The 23,076-nt window shown below is 42.6% G+C and overlaps 1 protein-coding gene across 1 annotated transcript in view; it reads right to left on the reverse strand.

The window, feature by feature from the left end:
• Positions 1 to 1,871: 1,871 nt before the first annotated feature.
• ITGA11 (integrin subunit alpha 11) overlaps positions 1,872 to 23,076 on the reverse strand; it is a 197,392-nt gene continuing 176,187 nt past the window's right edge. The window contains exons 21-30 of the mRNA XM_027851835.1: positions 21,389 to 21,487; positions 19,293 to 19,369; positions 15,641 to 15,730; positions 14,749 to 14,839; positions 11,545 to 11,658; positions 11,204 to 11,290; positions 9,780 to 9,890; positions 7,570 to 7,665; positions 5,275 to 5,388; positions 1,872 to 3,492 (exon numbers count right to left, since the gene is read on the reverse strand). Coding sequence (XP_027707636.1) covers positions 3,421 to 3,492; positions 5,275 to 5,388; positions 7,570 to 7,665; positions 9,780 to 9,890; positions 11,204 to 11,290; positions 11,545 to 11,658; positions 14,749 to 14,839; positions 15,641 to 15,730; positions 19,293 to 19,369; positions 21,389 to 21,487 — 951 coding nt within the window. The 3' untranslated portion in view covers positions 1,872 to 3,420. The remainder of the gene's footprint in view (positions 3,493 to 5,274; positions 5,389 to 7,569; positions 7,666 to 9,779; positions 9,891 to 11,203; positions 11,291 to 11,544; positions 11,659 to 14,748; positions 14,840 to 15,640; positions 15,731 to 19,292; positions 19,370 to 21,388; positions 21,488 to 23,076) is intronic.

Genomic DNA, 23,076 nt, shown 5'->3' on the forward strand with positions numbered 1-23,076 from the left:
ATATTGTTTAGAAATTGGGGGATGTGTGTGCAGATTATTCACTTTACAAAAAAAAAATTGCCACAGGGAACTCATTAAATAGCTGTTACTGTGTGTAAAATAGAATTAACTTTATATGCAACTTTTTAGGAGGGCACCCACTGTGTAAAATGAGGCCCACATAGAACGAGTAGTAATGTGACCAAAATCATTGAAGTTAAAGTTGGTGGAACCTAAGTGAAGAATTGCAAGCACTGTGGTAGCATTGTGTTGGTGGGGAGAGCAAGAGCTAAACTTCAACAGAGGATGAATTCAATAATGGTAATAGAACTTAGATGTCATGGCTGTAATTGGTTTAAATCTAAAAATGATGTTTGCATTTTGGCTTTCACAAGAAAACCAATCCCAAGCATATCCATACCATGCATGCTAAACCTGTTATACATAGATGCAAACTGCATCAGTATCCATGGGGTCTGGCTGAAGTCAAAACAGCCCACTTAGTTCCAGAGTTCTGGGCCACTTATAAGTCACCAATAATGTGTTGTATCAGCTTATTTGGGGGAGCAGTTTTGATGTCCTAAAGGTAAGTTAAGAGTGCCAGATCAAGTCCTTTATGGTAAATACCATCTCAGACAAAAGCCTATGTAACAAAATAGTCTTCCCAGCCTGAGCCCATAGCCTGTTTGTTCTGAGGAATATTTATATTCTTGTCCAACAGAAAAGGTTCAAATTGGCTCTTGAAGTTGTCATGGGAATTGACTTTTATGTTCGAAACACCTGAACTCTTCTTTTCATAGACTATATAGACCTGCCAGAATAACTAGTTTAAATTATCTACAAAATTTGGTCAGACTGCTTTTTTTTCTCCCATGGAAGCAACTATATTATTTGTCTATGTTGGGTTAATTTTTATGTCATGTAATTTTCTTTGGTTTCAGGAAGTGGGCTCCTTCTATCCTGGCTACTCATGTTGATCACTGAGAAAGCCTTTAGAGCTACAGGTACTTATATTTGCACAGCCATGGGAGAGATTTCTGGCTCTGCTGTGTGTGATGTGAAATGCTACTTTTTGGGTGCTTGAAAACGAGTGTGGCTGGGATAAGGAGGGTGAGAAAAGTAAAGCTAATCATTTTCGTGTTCTTTAAACGAAGTCCTGGTATGAAATTGTGTTGAAATATCATATCTAAAATGAAATAGTTGGACCGCTTTGATAGGTCTCCATACTGGAGAGTGTAAATGTTCACTATTCCTTGAAGGCCAGGGTTGGACCATATGATCTGTCATGGTTCTTTCTAGTGCTCTGATTTGATGCCCTCTATAATGCAAGTAGGTGCAAAATAAATGCTTTCTTTTGAAGATGGGTGCTACCTTTTGAGACCAAGCAAAATTTGTTTAATTTTTATTCAGCATAATCCTTTCAACATTATGAAATAACTACAGTGTTACCCTACACAGAAATTGGAAGTTGGAAGGGACCTCAGAAACCAGCTGATCCAATCCCTTAAATTTTTCTCCATGCTGAATCTCTCCTGTTTTCTAACTTGATTCTTATGTGGCTTGGTTTTAAAGCCCCCTTGCCATCTTGGTCCTTACTGGAGAACAGAGCTGACGCTGGGCATAGCAGCTCTGTGAAATGAGGGTCTGGACTAGACAGATGACAGATGACCTTTGAGCAGCCATCCAATTCAGAGATTCTGCAGCTTTGTTAAAAGTAAGGAAATTGGCAGCCCTTTTTATGTCTTTCCTCCTATAGGGGAAAAAAAATGATGGAGTCAGGGTCATCCTGATAGAAAGGACCCTGACCACAGGATATTAGATCAAAACTATTGGTATTTTAAACATTATATTTTTAATTCTCAAAAATATTTAAGACAGTAAAGATTGTACTATGTAACAGGTGGACAGATGCTCTTGGTTCCCCCACATCCCCCTGTTCACATCAAAAATAAGTTCAAAAGGCATAAATAATTCCATTTTGCACAAAGAAGGCCTAGACTTGTTGGCCTTGGTGGCTTCTGGCTCAGTGGCCTCATGGTGGACTCAGCCAGTACATACCTGTCAGTTTCCCTTGCACACACACACTTATGAAGCCACACAGTTTGTAGAAGATGCTTCAAACTGGTTTTTTCATAATGTCTCAAATGTAAATATTTCCTGAATATGTAGTTGGACACTGAACTCTGTACATTAAGGTGCTTAATTTGATAAGAATTTTATTCAGTGCATTCAGAAGATGATGAATCAAAATATCTCTGCTAAAACTCTTCTCTCTTAGACCACTGGTTGTATCTTTGGGATTGGCAGGACCATGAGTGGAATCCTTCTAGGGGTTTGGTAGAGAAGGGGTTGGCAGAAGCCACAGCTTGGCTGTAGTGAATGGATATGTTGCCAAATGAACGAATACTGTCAGGTACATAGAGCAGAGTTTGGGATTTGACTCCTCCCCGGTAACCAACTCCAATACCTTCTTCCTGTAGGCTGTCAGTAGGAAAACCAGAAATGTAGATTTCATAGCACCATGTTTTGCATCATCCAAACTCTTCCCTCTGAGGTACTGAGAAACTAAAGCATCTTTAACAGTAGCTGGGAGTAAGGAGGGAAGTGTGTGTGTGTGTATTTGTGTTTGTATTTAGCCTGCCTCTCTGATTGCTGAGGCTGGTTACATAAATCCCTGCCTGTCCGAGTCTTTACATCCCATAACTGCTAGGGGTAGAAAACAAAACCTTATTCCCTGGGATAAATTGCTCCTTGGGATGTAGCACTTCCCTTGGCTCTGGGTTAATCTGGCAGGGGTAGGGAGGAACCTCATGAGGCCTTCCACCTGCCGTTGTCCAATCCAGCTTGGAGAAAATGTGGTAAAAAATCAGGAGCTGGCAGGATGGGTGGGACGATTGATGAGCCATCAGCAGAATTTCAGGTGGGTAGGAGATGAACACACCAGATCTTTATGCCTCCTACAACACTGCTCAGATTTTCTGCACAGCCTAGTGTTGGGGATGGAGCACCAGCAGTGGTCATTAGAATCTTCTTCCCCAGGTTTCGTCTGATGATGATGATAATGATGATGAAGAAGAATTGCTTGCATCCTGGCACCTTGGGAAAGGTATGCTCCCCCAAAGCATCTCTAAATTGAGACACTGCTAAGACAGAGCTGGGTCTTTGGATAAGCCAGGCAGGAGCAGTGTGTGTATGTGTGTGTGCTCAGCTGCCGAGGCTCAGGTAGAGCAGCGTTGTTTAAAAACCAGTTTGAAGTACCTTTCTGGGGAAAGCAGGACTGCAGCCACCCTGGGAATTTATGCTTTGAGATGACATCATTTGAAAAGGGATGCCTCTTCTCTTCTCCCCTTGGTCCAGAGATGGTCAGATGGGCACTCCACAGGCCGCAGACACAAAGTGCACCCCCGTCCCGTCCCCATTGAATCACACCCACATGAAGCCTCATTCCAGCACTTTGGCATTGGGTTCCTGTTCTGTTTTCCTCTCTCGACTGGAACTTTTAAAGAATCCGAGCTGTGGGTATTGAAAGGGAACAACACCCCCCACCTTCATTAACCATAGGCAAGATATAGTCTACTTTCCCTCCATATCCTGGCCTAGACTCCATCACTCTAACCCCTTCACTTTTTTGCTATCCTTCAAAGCCCCATTCACCTCTCTCATCTCCCAGGAAGCCTCCTACTCACAATGGCAGTCCCTTCCAGATTCTCCTTTAGTTGAATGTACAAGTTGGTACTTAATTCCATCTTGATTTACATTTGCTGTCTCTCAAATGATTTTGTAAGCTGTTTGAAAGGAATTAATATTGATGTATTTCTGCCTTTCCTCTCTTCTTCCCTCTACCCCCACCTCCTGTCACAGGTCTGGATCCTTCAGAAACTCTGAATAAACAGTTGTTAATGTAGTAGAAAGAACATTGGATTTGGAATTGGAAGACTAGGATTCTAGTCATGGACACCTTGCTAGTTGTGTGACTTTGATCAAGTCCCTTAATCTCTCTAAGACAGTTTTTTCATCTGCAAAATAAAGATTATAATATCCTATCTAGTCTGACAGTGGTATTGTGAGGATCTAATGTGACAATATATGTGGAAGTGGAATATTGGAACTGTAAGGGATTATTATTGATGAAGGAACTTCATTTAGGCAAGCAAGTTAACTTTGGGGATTAGGAATGCTTTGGGCTGGTGGTGGTGGTGGAGGTAGTGCAGCAGAGGTGTGTGGGTGGGTGTGGGTATGGGTGGTGGTGAAGAATGGAAAGAATCAGTGGTTGGAAGCAGGGCCAACCCTAAACATTGATAGAATTAAGCACATGTTTACGTGGTATGATTTCAGGAGCCTAAAAAAAGGCCCCCTGTCTCCCAAACCACTGTTTCATTCATTGGCCTTGATACAATAACTAAAACGTTCACCATTTCACGTCTTCCTCACTATACTGGTTTAAAGCATTGAAGGCACAGTTAAAATTCAGATATTCCTTGGAAAGAGGGAACACATTAAGCCATTAACAATTTGGTATGAATTAATTTACCAGATGACCTTTCTCCCACCTCTCAGGCAGGACAGAGGTCTGCTGAGTTTTGGTGTGGGAAAGGTAGGAAGAACAACTATGGGAAGGAGGGGGTGAGTAGGCTATGACAGGGGTTACCTGGGGCAGCCTGGGTATAGTTCAAGAGCATTGAGAGAGAGAGAGAGAGAGACAGACAGAGACAGAGACACAGAAAGAAAGAGGGAGACAGAGAGAAATAGAAAACGAAAGGGCACTAAAGGAAAACTTGATCCACTTAAAATTTTCATTAGAGTCCATTAAAGGAGGAGAGAATCTCTTAAGTTGACTTTAATGCCCTTAATGTTAGTTGAATTGAATTTAAAAGATTCAGATGAAGTTAAGATGTAAGAAACACGGGCTATAGTCCCTGCTCTTACTCCAGTTTTGTAATTTTGGGCTCATCTCTTTACTTCTCTGTCTTCTCCTCTGTAGAATGAGGGGGTTGAACTTGATCTCCTTAAGGTTTCTTTCAGTTCTGATGCTCTACAATTCTATCAAACTTAGAAGCATATGATCTTCAACTCAAGAGCCTAGATAATGGGCTAGAAGCAGCAGGTAAGGGTTTTATGGAGGAAAGATGGAGAGTCTGACCTCAGTCTCTTGGGGAGGAAGTACTCAAGAGGTCAGGAGCTCGTTTAGATCTTGGACAGCTGATGAGGGTAAAATGCCCAGGCTCTCCAGCTCCCCATTCTCTTTTATCTTTAGCCTGTGCCACCTCAGTAGCTGCCTGCAGCCAAGCTCCTCACCTTCCAGAGTGCTAGGACCAGCAGGGCAAGGAGCAGGAGGCCTCCCAATGTGCTTCCAATGATGATCCAGATTGGGATCTGGGAATCTTCTTGCTTAGAGATTTCGAATATGATCTGAAAGGGACAACAGCCAAGAAACACCATTAATTGAATATTACCAAAACACTCTTGTTCGTAGTTGGAGACACAGCTTCTGCCCTTGTGGATCTTCCAGTCTGATGGGGAATGAGATTTGGTCCTTATCCTAACAGAAAATGCTAAAAAGACTGGCATGACCAGAGTCTAATTCTCTTCCTCCATTGGTCCAACCAGTAGGGAACCCAATCCCTCAAGCCCCCAAGGATCAGTACCTTCCAGAAAAAGGTTCTCTGTAGGTTGGCAGTATCTATCTCTGGCTATCCATTACCTAGGACTCTTTTCTAGGCTGTCGTTGTCAAATGGGAAGTATATGTGAATGTATGTGTGTGTGAGGTTACTGAGAAAGCTTCCTTAAAATAGCTTCCTTATTCTTTGATTTTGGAGCTTTGAGGCCCAAGGCCACCCAGTAGTATGGGTTCTGGAAAGGGGAGGCAGAGAGCAGAAAAGACAAACTTGGAGAACTGTACAATTTTATCGAGAGCTGGCTCTAAAGACCCCAATTCCAATTAACACTAGTAATTTTGGCTTCTAATTTTTATTGTAATGTCCATCCTCACTGTCCTATTCAATGTGACTTGTTTATCTGTACCTCTCCACTTGTCTAAATTCTACCTACTCCTCAAAGCCCATTTAAGTCCTCCCTTCTCCATTAAGTCATCTGCCACTATCCTCATCGTCTTCAGAGGTGGTGATGTCTACCATGACAGACTGGTATAGTAGACAGAGCCCTGGAGTCAGAGTCTGCTGCTTACTAGCAGAACTGGGATTGCTTTGGGCAAGTCATTTAACCTCTTTGGCTCTCAGTTTCCTCATCTGTAAATGGAGGGAGTTAGATCACGTGACTTCTAAGATCCCTTTCAGTTCTAAATGTGGACTCCTTTGCTATGTGTAACACTAACATACTTAAAATTTTTCATACACTGTTCTTATATTTTGCCATCCCAACTAGATTGGGATTGAGGTAGGGGCCTTATCTTATACATCTTTGTATGCTTTATTGTGTGTGGTACAAGATTAGGTCCTTGATAATTTTGGTTGATTTTCTGAAAGACAAAGTATCCAGAAAGCCTTATTCTCTACCCCCACCCCGTGACACCCATAGCCCCTTGGGAGAAAGGGAGAGGATCACTAAATACATGAAGATGATTGAAAAAGTCCCTTCCCCTACTTCCCTGTTAAAACAACAACAACAACAACAACAACAAAAACTAAACTGTGGGTGGTGAGAATAGCCGATGAGCTGAGTTTCAGAGCCTCGCTTCCTAAGTAAAGCCAGGAGAGGGCAGCAGAACTGCATGGTCCTCAAGTGGCCAGGTTCTGGAGGCAGCCCCGACTCTTGATTTCTGTCTCCTTTTTTAGGTGGCCTGGGCACCAGAGGCTTGAGGGTGGGGTTCAGCAGACAGGACAGATTTCTTTTCAAGCCCTTCATATCATCATCATCATCATCATCATCATCATCATCATCATCATCATCATCATCATCACTGTCATCGTAAAATCCCCTTATGCAAGTCCTTGGCCAGACGTTTGTACTTTGCTCAAAGCAAAAGGATTTACCTCCAAAACAATGATTCAGAGTATCAGATCCCCCCTTTAAAACAGCAATTTCCTGTAAACATTCCATATCAAGTGATCAACCTTCAAATAACTTTTAAGGAGCACATAATATGCATTTATATGGATTTAAGTTTTCATTTTATAGGGTGAGGGACAGGGAGATGAGTTAAGAAGCCACCCTCATGACTTTTTACTGGACATTCTGAATGGAGTTTCTTATTTCACCAACTAATAGAAAACTGATTATACAGACAGACCCAGAAAAATAGAGAAGAGAAATAATGAAATAGTTTATAGATTGCCTTAAGGTTTGCAAAACCTGCAATGCATTATTAAATTTGCTTTTAAGAGATTACCCTGCCTTGCTGGCCTTTCCGGGGGAGTGGGAGTGGGGATGGGAAGAGTAGAGTAGTCCTGACCTCTTGGGCCCTTGGCCCTTGTGGCCTTGCCTTTTGGGATGGAGTAGGCCTAGCCTGGGTCTGGAGGTGGAGTCTGGAGTGGGCCAGGCCCACCTCTCAGGCTTAGAACTCCCAGATCTTGTCTTGCCACCCCTCTGTCCCAGTGAGTCCCTCCCTACTCCCTCCTCCCCCACAAGCTCACCTGCCGGCTGGGATCTTCTTCCCGAAAGATGAAGGAGCTCTGGAACTGACGCTGCAAGGCCGCATTGACTTTGATTTTCAAAGACTTGAACTTGAGCTGCCCAGAGACAGGGATGTTGTTGTCTGGCATTGGACAGAAAGGCTCCAACCCCCAGCCCACCTCCGTGTCCTAGGAGGCCAGATAAGGATCCCCCCAATATAATGGCTACTTTTCTGTGCCTCTCCTTCAAAACAAATACACACGTTTTGATACAAGACACTTTTCAATAAACCCTCACACGAGGTATATTATTGGAAAATAGTGCCACGTAGCAGAATGACTGGAACCAGTTACACATGGTGTTTGCTTTTGTAGCTGACTGATGATAAGAGAAGGGATGTGTACTTTGCCATAGATCCTTTGGTGCCGTCTAGCTCGACCAGAGTTTTGGTGCCTATTTATATTTTCTTTATTTGTATTGTTGGAATTGTGTTTGTTGCTCTTTGGGTTTTGCCTTCTTCATTCTTCCCTTCCTCTACTCTCACCAGATGGGTCACCAGTGGTTGCCAGAGTCAACACTTTTCTCAATTGCCCCAGATGAAGGGCTGTCAGGTTGCTTTACTACAGTGGCCAGGACAGTGTTGGGCATAGAATGGGTGCTTAATATTTGCCAGTTTGATCCAAATACTGGGTGTAAAGCAGCAATGGAAACTTGATTTCTTTAGTGACACTGAGGGAGAGAATGACAGATCTGGGATCATAGACTGAGATTGGGAAGGGACCTTCAAGGTCATCTAGGCCAACCCTTTTATTTCACATGTTGCTCAGCAGATGTTGCCGTGTAATGACTGTAATGACTGTAATGATTGTAGTCCCTTATTTTGAACCAAAAGACTGGGTAGCCCATATTTTTCACCTCTGCCTATAGTTCAGGAAGTTCTCTATTGTAGATTGGTAGAAATGACTAGCTCAGTTATTAATGTGTAATGACTGTTACATACAGATGAAAAATAGCTAAGGTCCTGGTAGAGATTAAGTCACCATTTGTACAAGTATACTTGGGGAGTACTTAGGTCCTGTGACTCCTAGTTCAGTGTTCTTTCCAGGGCACTGATTGATCTGGTGTGACCTTGAGTGAGTCTTTTCTGGGACTCACTTTGTCCACCAGTAAATGTTGTTTAAAGACCTTCCCTGCTTTAAACATTCTATGATTTATGTATCAGGGATGTTATGCCCCGAGCCAATAATTAAACTTGTTACCTCTTCTTGGGGTGAAGTGTGACAAGGAAATCCACAGCCCTTGTCTTCACTCCACATTTTGCTAACTCTCTCTTTGGCCACCTGGCATTCACTAGGGCCCCTCCCTAGCTCTCCTACCCTGGCCCACTTCCATTTGATTTTGAGGTCTTTAGCTCTTACCCTGAATTCAACACATATGGGCATTTATTTTTCACCAAGAGAACTTTGTGGTATTAGGTAGACTACAGTGGGTAGGAGCTTATCTATTGAATGAGGATGGTGAGGGATTGAAGAGAATTCACTGGGGTCCAGGGATAAGGAGAACATATCTAAGGCTAGCCAGACTTCAATGACATATACCACTTTAGTGGATAATCCAGAGTGATGGATAAGCTAGAAAAGATTTCCATTAGTTTTGAAGGCATTCTGTAATTATCTAGGTAGCATATCTATCTAGCTGCCTAATTATATTCTGCCAGTCTTACCTGTTTGATGAAGCTTTGTTTTACTGTCCCAGTTTACAATGAGCCCTTCTTCCTCTGACCTCCTATAGCATTTCCTTTCTGGACCACCTGCTTGGCACTTAACATTGCTTTGTGCTGGCTTCTGTACTGATATTTCATTTTATTATATTTATAACTTGTTGACCTTGTTAGAAGATAAGTTGCTTAGCACAGAGATTGGGTTGTTTGCATATGCTACAATAGTATTGACTACATGTTGATTGTTCAATTAAGTTGTCATTGAGTGGGAGGAAGGAGGAAGAATTGATGAAAGGGGTAAGTTGGAAGAGGCTGGTTTGCCATGAAATACTAGCTAAGAATAACCCACAAATTGGATAACCAATCCGTTTATCTAGAGAGAACCTAGAGAGGGGTTCTGTTCTTTGGAAATTGAGAGGGATTAAATCCTCTTGTAGGTTCTTCATTCTTTAGCTGAATTAGGGGAGCCGAAGGATGGGGAGTAAGTCAGAGATGGACTTGACCACTTACTGCTTTGAGGGATTTCAGCCATAGATTCCCCAGCAGGTGGAAACTCATTTCTTGGTTGATAGCCAGCTTCACGTTGCATTGGATTGAAACAACATCTGAATTGCTATGGTTCTGAAAAAAGATGAACCCAAGGGAGGCAAGTTTAATTGAATTCCACAAGTGTTTATTAAGAGCCTACTCTGTACAAGGCCTCGATAAGGTCACTGTCTCTCAGACTAGACCTACCATCCTACAGCCACTAATATTGAATGATCCCTTATTTTGAATCAAAAGACTGGGTAGCCCATATTTTTCACCTCTGCCTATAGTTCAGGCAGTTCTCTATTGTAAATTGGTAGAAATGACTAGCTCAGTTATTAAAATTAAGGACTCTTCCTGCATCTGAGAACCCCAGAGTCAGGCTAGATGTAATCTATCTCAGGGCATGAGACTTGAATCAGAACATCAGACTGTGGAGATTCTGGAGCTTATGATCTCTCTGTCCCATAAACCAGGCTGGCCTTGCATATGGATGGATACTTTTGTGGTAAAGTTTGATGGCCCCCATAGGACTGTGTTGGAGGAGGAAAGTCTACTTTATTCTTGGATTCCAGATGGACAAGACTGGTAGTATTTGACATAGTAGAATAATAGCCAACTTTAAAGTTTGAAAACTTTTACCTGTATTATTTCATCCCACGGAAATGGTTTGAGGTAGGTCTTATTATTATTCTCAGTTTACAGAGAAAGAAACTGAGGCACAGAAATGCTAAGCAACTCAGAATAGCTCCAGATTCATTATTTAAGCCAGGGTCATTATTCACTGTGTCCTTGCTGCCTTAAGGAAGGAGCAAAGTACTTGAGTTGGGAGACCTATTTTATCATTTCAGTGGTAGTCCTAATTTGCAGTCCCTTTATACGTAGTAGATACTTAATAAATATATGTGTGTTGAATTAAATTCTCTTTCTGTGCCTCAGTTTCCCTACCTAGAAAATAAACTAATGATATATTTCCTATCTACCTTATGAATATTACAAAGGTCAGAAGTCCCTTTGTACATGTGAGATATATATATGTGTACATTATATATAGATATATGTATCTCTCTCTCTGTATATCTATCTGTTTATCTATCTACACATATATATGTGCAGATTTTTTTTTTTACCCTTTCCAGAATACTGGAATATCTGCCCTTCTTTCCTTTTGTCTCTTACCCATGCTAAAGCCTAACCTAAATCCAATCACTACCACAAATCTTACTCTGACTTCACTGGCCCACAGTGCTCTCTCCTTATTTATTGTGTGTATTCCTCATAGGGTGGAGATCTACTAGGCATTTAATTAGTACTTATTGACTATGAGAAAAACAGCTTTTATGCTCAGGAAACGGAGCTCTTGAGTCTACTACATTCCACCCCTCTTTCCATGGGAGGGTCTCTACCAGCTGTGGTGAGTGACTCAGGTCCTCCTCAGTGGGAGCTTGTCGGTAGTCAGTATTGTTCCCCCAGATGTTGCATGTTGTATTCTCCTATACAGACACATAAAAACAGACACGCATGCAGTCTTACAACCAGGATCATCAGACAGACAGTGTTCTTCCCTTGATGAAGGGAGAAGTATTTTTACCCTGTGAAATAACCCAGGAAGAGACCTGTATGTTGGCACTCCAGAGAGGGAGGGAAAGGGAGCAGCAGGGACCTTACTCCCTGGGCAAGGTTCTTGCTGGGGAAAGGTGTGATGCCCCCCTTAGACTATCAGAGAGGGCTTCTGGCAGATCATTACCTGATTCACAAAGAAGTCACTCAGCATTAGGAGGCGGCTCCCTCCTCTTGTCGCAATGGGGACCGTGATTTTAATTGTGACCCCATCTACGGGGAAAAATCCCAAGTTTAGGATCTATGAAAAAAAGAGGGAAGAGGTATTAGCATAGTAAGCCCTGGGGGAAGAGTGGGGATTAGTCTAATGAGGAAGCATTATAGGACCATGATGTCTATAGACTGAGATGTGGTCCTTAATTGCTGCTGTTTCCCTTTCCATTGAGTAAACAAGTTGTACAGCTAATAACATGACATTATTGTACAACATGGGATAACTGTGTTATAGCCCATCTATGCATTTTCTATAATTTCTTGGTTTAGAGAGGTCCTAGTGAAAAACTTTCTTTGCTAATGTAGATTTACTTCTTCTTCACTTAAGAGTCTGAAAGAGTTCCCTAGGGGCACTGAGAAATTAAGTGACTTGCCTAGGGTCACCCAGTCAGTATGTATTGGAGATAAGATTTGAACCCAGATCCTCCTGATTCTGAATACCTACTGTGCTATGCTGCCTCTTAAACACAGCAACAACCACCATTACTATCATAGTAATCAGATTTTTTGAGGCCTCTACAGCTGAGTTCCTTTACTTGTCTACCCTTACCTCTCACCTCTCCCTAGACAGATGGGTTTCCCTTCTTAGAGCTCTGGGAGAAATCATACCGTGAAAAGAGCCCCCAGCTTATAGGCCTAGACTTGAGTTCTTCCCCTCCCCCCATATGACCTTGGGTAAGTCATTTCCTTTGTGAGTTTCCTTATCTGCAAAATGAGAGTATTAGATCAGATAACTTTTTAGGTCCCATCCAACCCCAAATCTACAATCTTATGAACCCCAATTGCATTTAGAGTCAGCATCATATAAATTTAACTGTTAATGCTTCTAATTGTTTCGTGTATTTTGAGCTCCCCACCCCCAATTAGATTAAATAACTTGAAGACTTGAGGCTTTGGAGTCAGAAGGCATCAGTAGGGACATGACTCTATCATTTACTAGCTGTGCCATTTTGGAGAGTCATTATTTCTCTGAGTCTCAGTTTCTTCATCTGTAAAATGGGAATAATAATACACTATTTATCTTATAGGGCTCTTGTAAGGCTCATATGAAATAATGCATGAGAAAACACTTTGTAAACTAAAGGGCTAGATAGGGACTAGCCTTGTGATTTCATTGGAATAGGTACCACTCAGATGGGGAAACTTTCTTTCCCAAGGGAAGTTAATACTTTCTCTGAAAATCAGAGTTTAGTTAAGTGTGTTGCCTAGAGCAAATTGAGGGGTTTAAGTGACTTGTCCTGTGTCACACAGCCAATATTCCATCCAAGGCAGCACTTGAACTCGTGTCTTCTTGGCTTCCAGGACAGCTCTGTATCCACCATTGTTTTTCAATGGGCTACATGAGCATCAGCTATTATTTTTCTCCTTTACTTGTATTTCATTTTTTAGAAGGCCCCTGGCACAGGGTTGGGCACACATTAGGTGCACAACCAAGGCTTTTAAACCACCTGATGGATAAAATCAGAACAGAATGATATATAAAGCCAATCAAGAGATCGGATTGATTTGGCTGATTGCTTAAACTGTTAAAGCAGCTGTTCTTCCCAAGACAGCTCACAGAAACCAAGCAAAAGATAGAAACAAGGATATGTCTCTAAGCTCAATGCACATGGGGAAACTGAGGAACATCAAAGTCAAGCTAGTTACTTTCTCCACTGTTGGAGGATTTTTCAAATACAACAACGTTTGCAGCTGGGTGGGGAGGGACAACAATATTGTGTTTTGATGAGATTTCAGAAGTATGGACGCGTGTCTTGGAAACCATACTTGTAGACATGTCATATCACCCTGAGATTCTGATCTTATTTTTCGAGGCAGCATAGCTTAGTGGATGATGAAGTGCTGGACTTGGAACCCTGAAGACTTGAATTTAAATCTTGACCCGGTACTTGGGAGCCGTGTGAGTGACCTCAGAATCTTTCTGAGTCCTGTTTTCCTCACTTGAAAAATGGAAATAGTAATACCTGTAATCTCTTAGAGCTCAAATGAGATAATGCCTGTAATGTGCTTGGCCAACTTTATTTTTTTGTTTGTTTTTAGTATAGTTTTATTTATTTCATTAAATATTTCCAAATAACATGTAAAAAAAGTTGTTAAAAATTTCTGGTTCCAAATTCTCTCCTGGGGCAGCTAGGTGGCTCAGTGGATAGAGCACTGGCCCTGTAGTCAGGAGGACCCAAGTTCAAATCCAGTCTCAGACCAGACACTTGATACTTACTAGCTATGTGATCCTGGGCAAGTCATTTAACCCCAATTGCCTCACCAAAAAAAAAAAATAAATAAAATATATATATATATACACACATACACACATATATGTATACATATACATACATATATATCTCTATATATACACATATATATATAGATATATCTATATATATCTATATATATCTCCAAAACAAATTTTCTCCCTCTCTGGCGCTTCTCCCCCCTCTTTGAGTAGACAGTGCTTTGCCAACTTTAAAGGGCTATGCAAATGTCAGTACTTATCACTGTTATCAATAGGTTACTGGTATCTTAGGGCCTAGAACGGGTGGGGAACCTGTGGCCTTGAGGCCACATGTGGCCCTGTAGGCCCTCAAGTGCAGCCCTTTGATTGAATCCAAGCTTCACAAAATAAATTTGGGGATTTGTTCTGTGAAGTTTGGACTCAGTTGAAGGGCCGCACTTGAGGACCTAGAGGGCCGCATGTGGCCTTGAGGCTGCAGGTTCCCCACCCCTGGAATGAAGGGACTAGACTAAATGTGTGACCTTAGCCAAGTGATGCCTCCATCTGGATCATCTAAATACATCATTAGGCATTATTTTGGTATAGTACTTTATATTTTTTTCCAAAGTACTTTCACAAATATTCTTTCCTCACACCAGGCATTTGCAATTGGTAGGACAGTAATACATCTTTCTGTTCTGGGGGAATTGAGGTCCATGGAGGTAATGTGAACCTGTTCAGAGTCACACGTTTGCAGAGACAGGACCGGAACATTAATTTATGGAATCCCAGGCCAGTGGTCTTACTGCTGTACTGGGACAGCATTAGCTCAGACCCCAGACATCCCTTCCAGATGGCCCCAGCTTCACATCCTTCACCTCCTTCCCTGCTCCTGTGTAGTCTTACCGTAAACGTGCATTGGAAAGGAGGGCCAATGCTGTTGTAACCCTCCAAGGAGCTGTTGGACTTGACCTCATAGCGGCTCAGGCTGGAACTTCTATAGGGAAGTTGGACAGAATTGTTAGTCAGAATGGGTCAGGGCAGGCCATCCCATGAGAGGGAAGGAGGGAGAGAGGGAGAGAGAGATACAGAGAGAGAGAGAGAGCCAGACAGCCAGACAGACACACACACAGATGGAGACTGAGAGATATATAGTTAAGCAGACGGACCTCCTTTAGGGTGCCTTAAGTATATTATATCTGTTTCTATCCTGTTACAGAGATCTGGGACCTCAGGCTGGTGCCTAGCTAGGACTTCTCCAGAAGGTATTGGGAACTGAGGACGAGGGTCTGGGAGTAGGAGAAAAAGAAACCTGAGTCCTTGGGTGCTTTGGAGCCAGGCTAATCGTCTGCTAATTGTATTTATTTGAATGTTTCTTTGTTAAGTGTTGTTAAATGATTTTTTTCTATTGTATGTGACCTATTTTCCCAGTCAGACTTTGTTGCCCGAGGATGGAAACATTATCTTCTTCATTAGACTGAGCTTCTAGGGGAAGGGACTCTATTGCTACCATTAAATTGGATGATCCATAAAGATGAGGACCACATCTTCTCTTTTCTCTACAAATCCTCATGGTGTAAACTCCATGTTCCAGCACCTGCCTAGCCACACGGACTTGGGGTTTCTAACTTCTTATTTTTCTATTAGGATGCCCTATGCCCTTCAACTTTATTCTCTTCTGCTATGTTATCCCATTAGAGGCATCTGGGTCTCTTTCAGGCTGTGATACAATTGTGAGCTGCTGGTATGATGCTCCCCTTTTGGACCTGAGGGAGTCTCAAGGAGAATGATTTCGTACCTGGTGAAAAGGATGTCAGCTTCATATTTAAGGTGGAAATTCAGGAGAGCTGAGTTATCTTTTTTGGTGCTTTCCTGCTCTTCACTGTCACTGAAATCAGAAGACAGAAAACCACAGTCAAGAGTTCACACCCTCTCCACACATGGAGAGCCAGTCTGAGGATTGAGCTCACCTAGGGTGGTGGGAGGGATTCAGGTCCGACAAAAATAAGACCTCCCTGGTATCCAGAGCTGCCACATACTCAAGCTCGTTGTTAGGGAGGTTGAGTAATCTCTTCTTTGGTGGGCTGGTTTGGTTCTTTTGGGAAGATGGGGAACAGATTGGATCAATATTTCTCACACTTTTCAGGCTGTGACAAAAATCACCGGATGAGGAATGAAGACATTTGGGTTCTAGACCTAGTTCTGTCCCTAACTTGCTGTGTGATTTTAAGACAGGTTTCTTTTCTTCTCTGACCTCATCAGTAAAGTATTTAAAGCTTTGCCTGTCTTGAAGGATTGCTGTATCAATGAATGAATGAATGAAAAAACATTTGCTGAACACTCACTACCTGCTAAACGCTATACTTATTAAGTGCTGGGGAATCAAATAAGATAATATATGTACATGAATGGACTTTTAAAAAATGCATCAATTGCTATATAAATGTGAGTTGTTATCATCACACACATATACTTAAGTGCTTCAAAAGACCCATAATGTATCTTTATGGAAGCTTCCTTCAAAACTCCTCCACAGATCAGTAGATGGTTTCATGAGTTGTTGTGGTTAAAAAACAAAACAAAACAAAACAAAAAAACCAAAAAACTTATGGCTTGGTGGGCTAGCCTTCCAGTGACAAGTCTCTGAACTTTGCTAAACTAGTCCTCAGATAAGTCCATCAATGGCTTCCTCAAAGCCATTCCAGCTAAGTAGGACTTATCGGTGCTGGCCCTCTGCTGGCATGTCTTTTCAGAGTCCAAGGTTACTTTCATGCCAGGAAGAAGCATCCAAAAAAGATTGCAGTGATGGATCATCACCATAGCTTAAGAACAAACAGTAGGGGGCAGCTAGGTGGTGCAGTGGGTAGAGCATAGGCCCTGAAGTCAGGAGTACCTGAGTTCAAATCCGGCCTCAGACCAAACACTTGACATTTACTAGCTGTGTGACTCTGGGCAAGTCACTTAACCCCAACTGCCTAAGCAAAAAAAAAAAAAAAAAAAAAAAAAAAGAACAAACAGTAGGTCCTGTCAACAGCAGAAGAAAAAACCTAGGAAATCCTTGAATCAGCATTATAATTGTATTTCTATTTTGAGAGTAACTCACTCATTAGCTTCCTTTTAGGGGTCAGTACCTGAGAACTTAGCTAAACTTCTGTGAAATTCAAAAATATTTGTGAGAATTCAAATATGTAGTTTAATTTCTCTTGGGAATTAGTAAAGGTAAACATTCACTTTTCCCAAAACATCCCCCCCCCCCAAAAAAAATCAAAAGCCAACACTAACCAACCAACCAATGAAGCAAAACAAAGAAACCTCAAACTAACAGGATTAACCAGGACAACCCAAGTGCAGAGGTGGTCATTGCATTTCATTAATGAACTGGCTAGTTTTTCTTCTTTACTGTGGTCTTTCATCTGTGTTTGGTCCATAACTCAGACATATACACAGAGGCAAAATTCATTTTGGGATTGCATTTCTCTTCATAAAGGAACTTAACTGTTGTGCTCCCTTTTTTCTCCACCAATGATCAGGAATGCTTTAAATCATATATAAAACATTCATAACTTAGCCTCAGGGTCAAGCAGAAATTCCATGTAATAATTAATTTGTCTTAACTACAGACATGAACTCAACAGGCTGTTATGTAGCTCTTCAACCTTTGACACCAAATCTGTATGGAGTGTTTTGTTTTTATTTCGCAAATTAAATTACAGATTGGTGGGAAAGTCTGTAGGAAGATCACAAAGACTTCTTAATTGTCTCTATCACAGAGGGACTTCTTCCCTCCTTTAAGAGGGGTAGGGGGCTATACTATTTGATATAATACATATAAAGCACTTGGTAAACCTTAGAACACTATATAAATTTTAGCTGATTTATTATTTAAGAGAGATTCATGGTCTCTGCAACTAGTTAGCTACTCTGGGAAAGGTCAGGCAGGAAAACAAGCACACACACACACACACACACACACATGCATACTCATATGCATGTTGTATATATGTCTTTATATTGCTAGGGAACGGAAGGGCCTAACAGCCCTTCCCTCATATGGTATAATTTCAGTGGCACTGCTGCTCAGAAATATCTCCCCCACCTGTTTGATGACCCTAGGGAATTGATGAAGGATGAGACATCTGGAATCCAGGGGAAGTGCCCTTGGAGGAAGGGACGCACTATTGAAACTCATTGATACCTAGAAATAAATGATCCTATTCCAATGGAAGTTTTGTAAGAGGGAAGGGAAGAGAGAGGAAGATGACCCTGGGATTGTAAAGAGGGGTGGAATGGGGAAAGTGGAGAATGGGGTGTTGAAGCACTGGGGAGGGCAGAAAGGGTCAACTGAACTTCACAGTTTTGCCTTGGGCCAGCCCTGGGTATGGATGTGTCCACATATGGGCACACCCCTTACCACCTCCCCCAAATTGTTGTGTTATAGCCCGTTAGCATTGTGGACATGCCTCAGGTCAGATTACAGCCTCCAAAACCACCCTGCCCAGGAAAAGCTGGATATAGCACTGTTAGCACAAAACACACACATGCACACATATACACGCATACACATATGTCTTACCCACTGACATCAATTAGCTTTATATCAGGCTCCTACTGTTATAATAAGAAAACACTAATAGGATATACAGCAGAAAAACTCCTTCGTTCCCTCAGTTATATGTTGGTTAGTGGATTTTTTGGATTTCATTGATGCAGAACATGAGGCCCTGTGGTTCAAAACTCAACTCTTTTAGGCAAGTCTTGTTTTTGGCTTAGCCTAGTGCAGTCCCATAATATCCGTTACTCAACGCTCTTTTTTCAGGGGTGTCTTGGAGGCAACTTGAACTAGCTCCCAAGAGTTGGACTAATAACTTTTCATTGTGAGCATTTACACCTTGGAAACCAGCAAACCTACAGATCAGGGCTTGATTTATTATTTTGTTGATTACTTGGCCTGTAAATTAAAGTGTGTCCACAGAGAGCTGGTTGCTAAATGTTTTCCAGAATACTACAGCCCTTTTGTATCATCATGGTATGGGTTTTTTTTTTTTTGGTTTACATTGATGTCTGTCTTGCCTCCCCTAGCAGATGGTCAAGTCTGTGGGTTGGGAAAAAACATGTCTGTTCTGTGCAGTGTAGTGCAGTAGAAAGAGAGGGAGAGAAATCTAGGCTCATGTTCAGCTCTTCCATTTCATAATAGCATAGCCATCTAAAATCACTGAATTTCTCTGAACCTGAGTGTCCTTATCTGGATAATGAGGACAGTAGTGCCCATACTTCCTCCCCTAAAGAGTTTCTTTGAGGCAAGCACTCTGGAAGCAGTGCATTGCTGTATTAGGAGTATATGTCATGCCTACTACATGGAATATAGAGTGAGAGCAGGCAAATATGTGAAGAGTGTTGGAGACCTGGAGTTAGCAGAAAGAGCTTAGGACAATCATGCATGGCCCTCTGACCTGCCAACTGTCAGGAGGATCTCCATATTCTGAAGAAAAACCGACTTGCTGAACTCAAAATCCAGGCGGAAAGCTCCCTGGAGAAAGAGGAAAAATACCAATCAGAGCAAGCCTGTTAGAAAACCAGGGATCCCTAAGCCCCTTGGCTTAGTATCTGGGGCGCAGCAGAGCTGTGACTACCATGATCCATCCTGTATCCCCAACTTTTCCTCAAATAGGGGCTGGATCTAACCCTTGTCCCGCTGTCCCAGCAGTGCATCCTAGCCATCTGGGAATGTGCTGGACGAGGAGAGATAATGGGCTGAAATGTCAACAGGGTGTTTGGGAGGCTGCCAGTATGGCTTTTAGGAGCCAAAGAAAACAGCTACTGAGAGGGGGGCCTTTCTTGATTGTTCCCCCTCCCTTTTTTTTCTTCTTTTTAAGAGCAAAGGGAAGAAAGGAGAAAAATTGGCTTTGGAATGTCTCTCTGTGGGCTTCATGAGGTTTGGGATAGGGTAATGGTCATAGAATCATAGGATTTCAGAACTAGAAAAACCTGAGAGATTATCTCCTCTACCTTGCCTCATGTTATAGAGGAGAAAACTGAAGCCCTTCAAGGTGAAGTCCCTTACAGATCATAGAATGTAGACCTGGAAAGGACCTTAGAGATAATTTAGTCTAACCCTCTTCATTTTGGAGGGGAAGAAACTTAGGGCCTGACTTGCCCAAGGTCACACAGCTAGTAAGTGTCTGACAGAGGCTGAATTTGAACTCTTCTGAGTCTTCCTGACTCCAGGCCCAGCGCTCTCACTACTTTTACCACCCAGCTTCCCCCCGCTTCAGAATCCCTGGTGATAATTCCACTCCATCTTCCTTCTAACCCTCTTCCTCGCCACCCCTAACCCTAAGCAGCTGTTTTAGGATTTTTTGAAGATAGGGACTGCTGAGCTAGATTTGTGACCCTGGCTCCCAGCTCCATTTTTCCAAATAGTTCCATTAAAAATTCCCTAGGCTCACTATCCCTGATCCTGTGACTGGGTGACACATGCTTTCTCCTGTACCGGCTTCTCTCCCTCTGAATTTACCACTTCCTTTATCCCTCTTCTCCACCCCCAAATGCACACAGCTCCGACAACTGTGATTTATTTCCCTCTTGGCTCTGTTTTATAAGGCAGTATTATGAGTCCAAGATGTTGCCTTCCTCCTCCTTCCCCCTCTTTCTTACTCTATGCACAGCTCATTCATTTGGGATAATGAAATATTCTGTTCCACCCTGGACCCATCCTGCTGCCTTCCCAGGAGGTGTCCATGGGGACCTGAAAGTGTTAATAAGCTTCCCCAAGGGTTTTCCACGGGCAAGCATGCACTTTGGGGAGGGGATTGGGAGACATAGGGGATGATTTAAGAATAATAGATTTCATACTATGTAACCTATTAATTGGCCTTTTGGAATTTGGCTGATTTATTCCCAAGTCTTGCTGCCTTCAGAGAACAATGTCAACAAGACCAGAGATTAGAAAAAATGAATTTATTTCCTCTGGGCAAAGAAGGGAGGGACCCATTGGGGGATTGGAGTTGGGGATGAAAAGGGGGTTTCCTTCTGAGGATGAGAAGGCTTGTGTCTAAGGGGAGGTTGTCCTGTTGTGGAGAGGGACAGAGTAGCACTGGTCTGAGCACAAAATCCTCTGACCCAAGTCCTGGCCTTCCCAAGGATGGGACTAGCCTTCTCTCTATTGGCTATCTCCAGTATACCCAATATGTATCTTGTTTGTACAAAGTTATTTCATGTTGTCTCCTCCCCGTTCCTTCACATTAGATTGTGAACTCCTTAAGGGCAGGGACTGTCTTCTGCCTTTTTTGGGTATTTTTAATGCTTTGCTCAATGCCTGGCACATAGTAGGTGCTTTTGAACTTAGCGGCTGACTAGCTCTGTGAGGGCACCTCAGTCTGATAATTTGGTCATTTGAAATGTCCTTACATGATTTAATGACAAGAAAAATATTCCAGTGACTTAAAAGCACCTCCTCCTCACCCATATCTTTGGCTGTCTATTCTTCCCCTACCTCCTTGCCCCCTTTCCTCCCCTCTCCCCCCTCGCCCCCCCTCAAGTTTTTTACCTTGGCTTTTGCTTTAAAAAATGGGTAGCTGACATTGCAGACTTTCTTGTTGATCCTTCTCTCCTCGCTTATGCACTCAATGCTTCCATCCGAGTCATCCTGTGGTGTATGGGGGCAGGGAATGATATAGGGAGAAAAGAATCAAACCCTGACCTAAGTCTTCTACTCTTTTCCCAGTCTGGGGCTGAATCCCTGAAGTGGTCCTGACATTCTGCCCAGCATGGCTGGTGGGGCTTGGAGGATGGGATATGGTAGAGAGAGTGTAGAAATTTAAGAGCAATGGAAGCCTGTGACCTCTGGGGAACTGGCAAGCCACGTTGCTTGAATCTATTTTGACCTGGGTGGGGGCACGGTCCTTGAGGATGTGGGAGATCACCAATGGAGACATCTAGAGGGACATAAAATGTGGTCCATGCAGGAGATAGCTTGAGGATGAGAAGGCAGATCGACAAGAAATGATGGAGATAGGAAGCACTTGTGACTGACCAGGCTCTTATGTCCAAGGGAGACCAGCCAGCCTCCTTATTCTTCCTCATCATGGCTTTTCTAGCATTTAGAATGCTTTCTCATCTTTAATCCAGAAGGATTAGAGGGAAAACCCTAACCCATTTCCTTGCTTGCTCTTTGTAATTTCTGCGCTTAGTAGGGAAGGATGATAACATTTTGGACCAAGATGAGGTTTAGGGGTTTTTAGTTAGCCAGGTTCCTTCTGGAAAAGTGAGTTCATTTGCCTGAGGGCAAAGAAAGGTGGGACCTGTCAAGGGGGAGTTCATTAGAAAAGTGGATTCATTTCCCTCCTATTTGATAAATCCAAGTTAGTCAAATTTCTGGCAGGTGTTCTGAAGGCTGATGTTTGCTGCTGACAAACCTTCTGGGTTATCCTAAAGAAGCAGTGGCTCTGTGTGTAATGCTCATCATCATGAGGAAGGTTCATTAAGCATGTAGTATGTGTGGTACAGCAAGAAGGAAGGGAACAAGTATTTATTAAGCACGTGCTATGTGCCAGGCACTTTACAGATATCTCATTTACCCTCACAGCAACTCTGTGAGGCAGGTGCTGTCCCCATTTTATAACTGAGAAAATTGAGGCAGACAGAGGTTGTGATTTGCCCAGAGTCACACAGCTAGTAAGTGTCTGAGGTGGGATTTGAACTCATGTCTTCCAAATCCCAAGCCAAACTCTATCCACAGCTCCATTCAGCTGCCTCAGTAGAGAGAAGACTGGCTAGGAATTCGAGAGGTCTGGGTTCTAGTCCTGGTTCTGCCCCTGACTAGCTGTGTGACCTTGGGCAAGTCACTTCATCTCCCTCTGCCTTAGTTTCCTCCTCTGTATTAAAGTGAAGAGGTTGAATGAGATGATAAACCCTGGCAGCCTATGATACTCAAAATGACACAGGATGAGCCCCAAGAAGGTCTCATAGTCAACTAAACTATTTGCTGAGGTTCTGATTTGCCAGTTCCCCACACCTCCTCTTCCTTCTCCTTTCTGCTACCTCTTTCCAATTTCCCTCTTTGTGAAGGACCCACACTTTTCATATGTCTTGAAACCCACCTGTACTGGGGCTGGGATAAAGATTGGGGCTGGGGAAAGAAGAGAAAGCATTCTGTGGTGCAGTGGATAGAGTGCCAGTCTTGGAGTCAAGAAGACCCGAGCTCAAATCATGTGACACTTAGCCTCTGCCTGCCTC

Source organism: Vombatus ursinus, unplaced genomic scaffold (assembly GCF_900497805.2).
Source record: "Vombatus ursinus unplaced genomic scaffold, bare-nosed wombat genome assembly UNPS02009205.1, whole genome shotgun sequence".
Classification (NCBI taxonomy): domain Eukaryota; kingdom Metazoa; phylum Chordata; class Mammalia; order Diprotodontia; family Vombatidae; genus Vombatus; species Vombatus ursinus.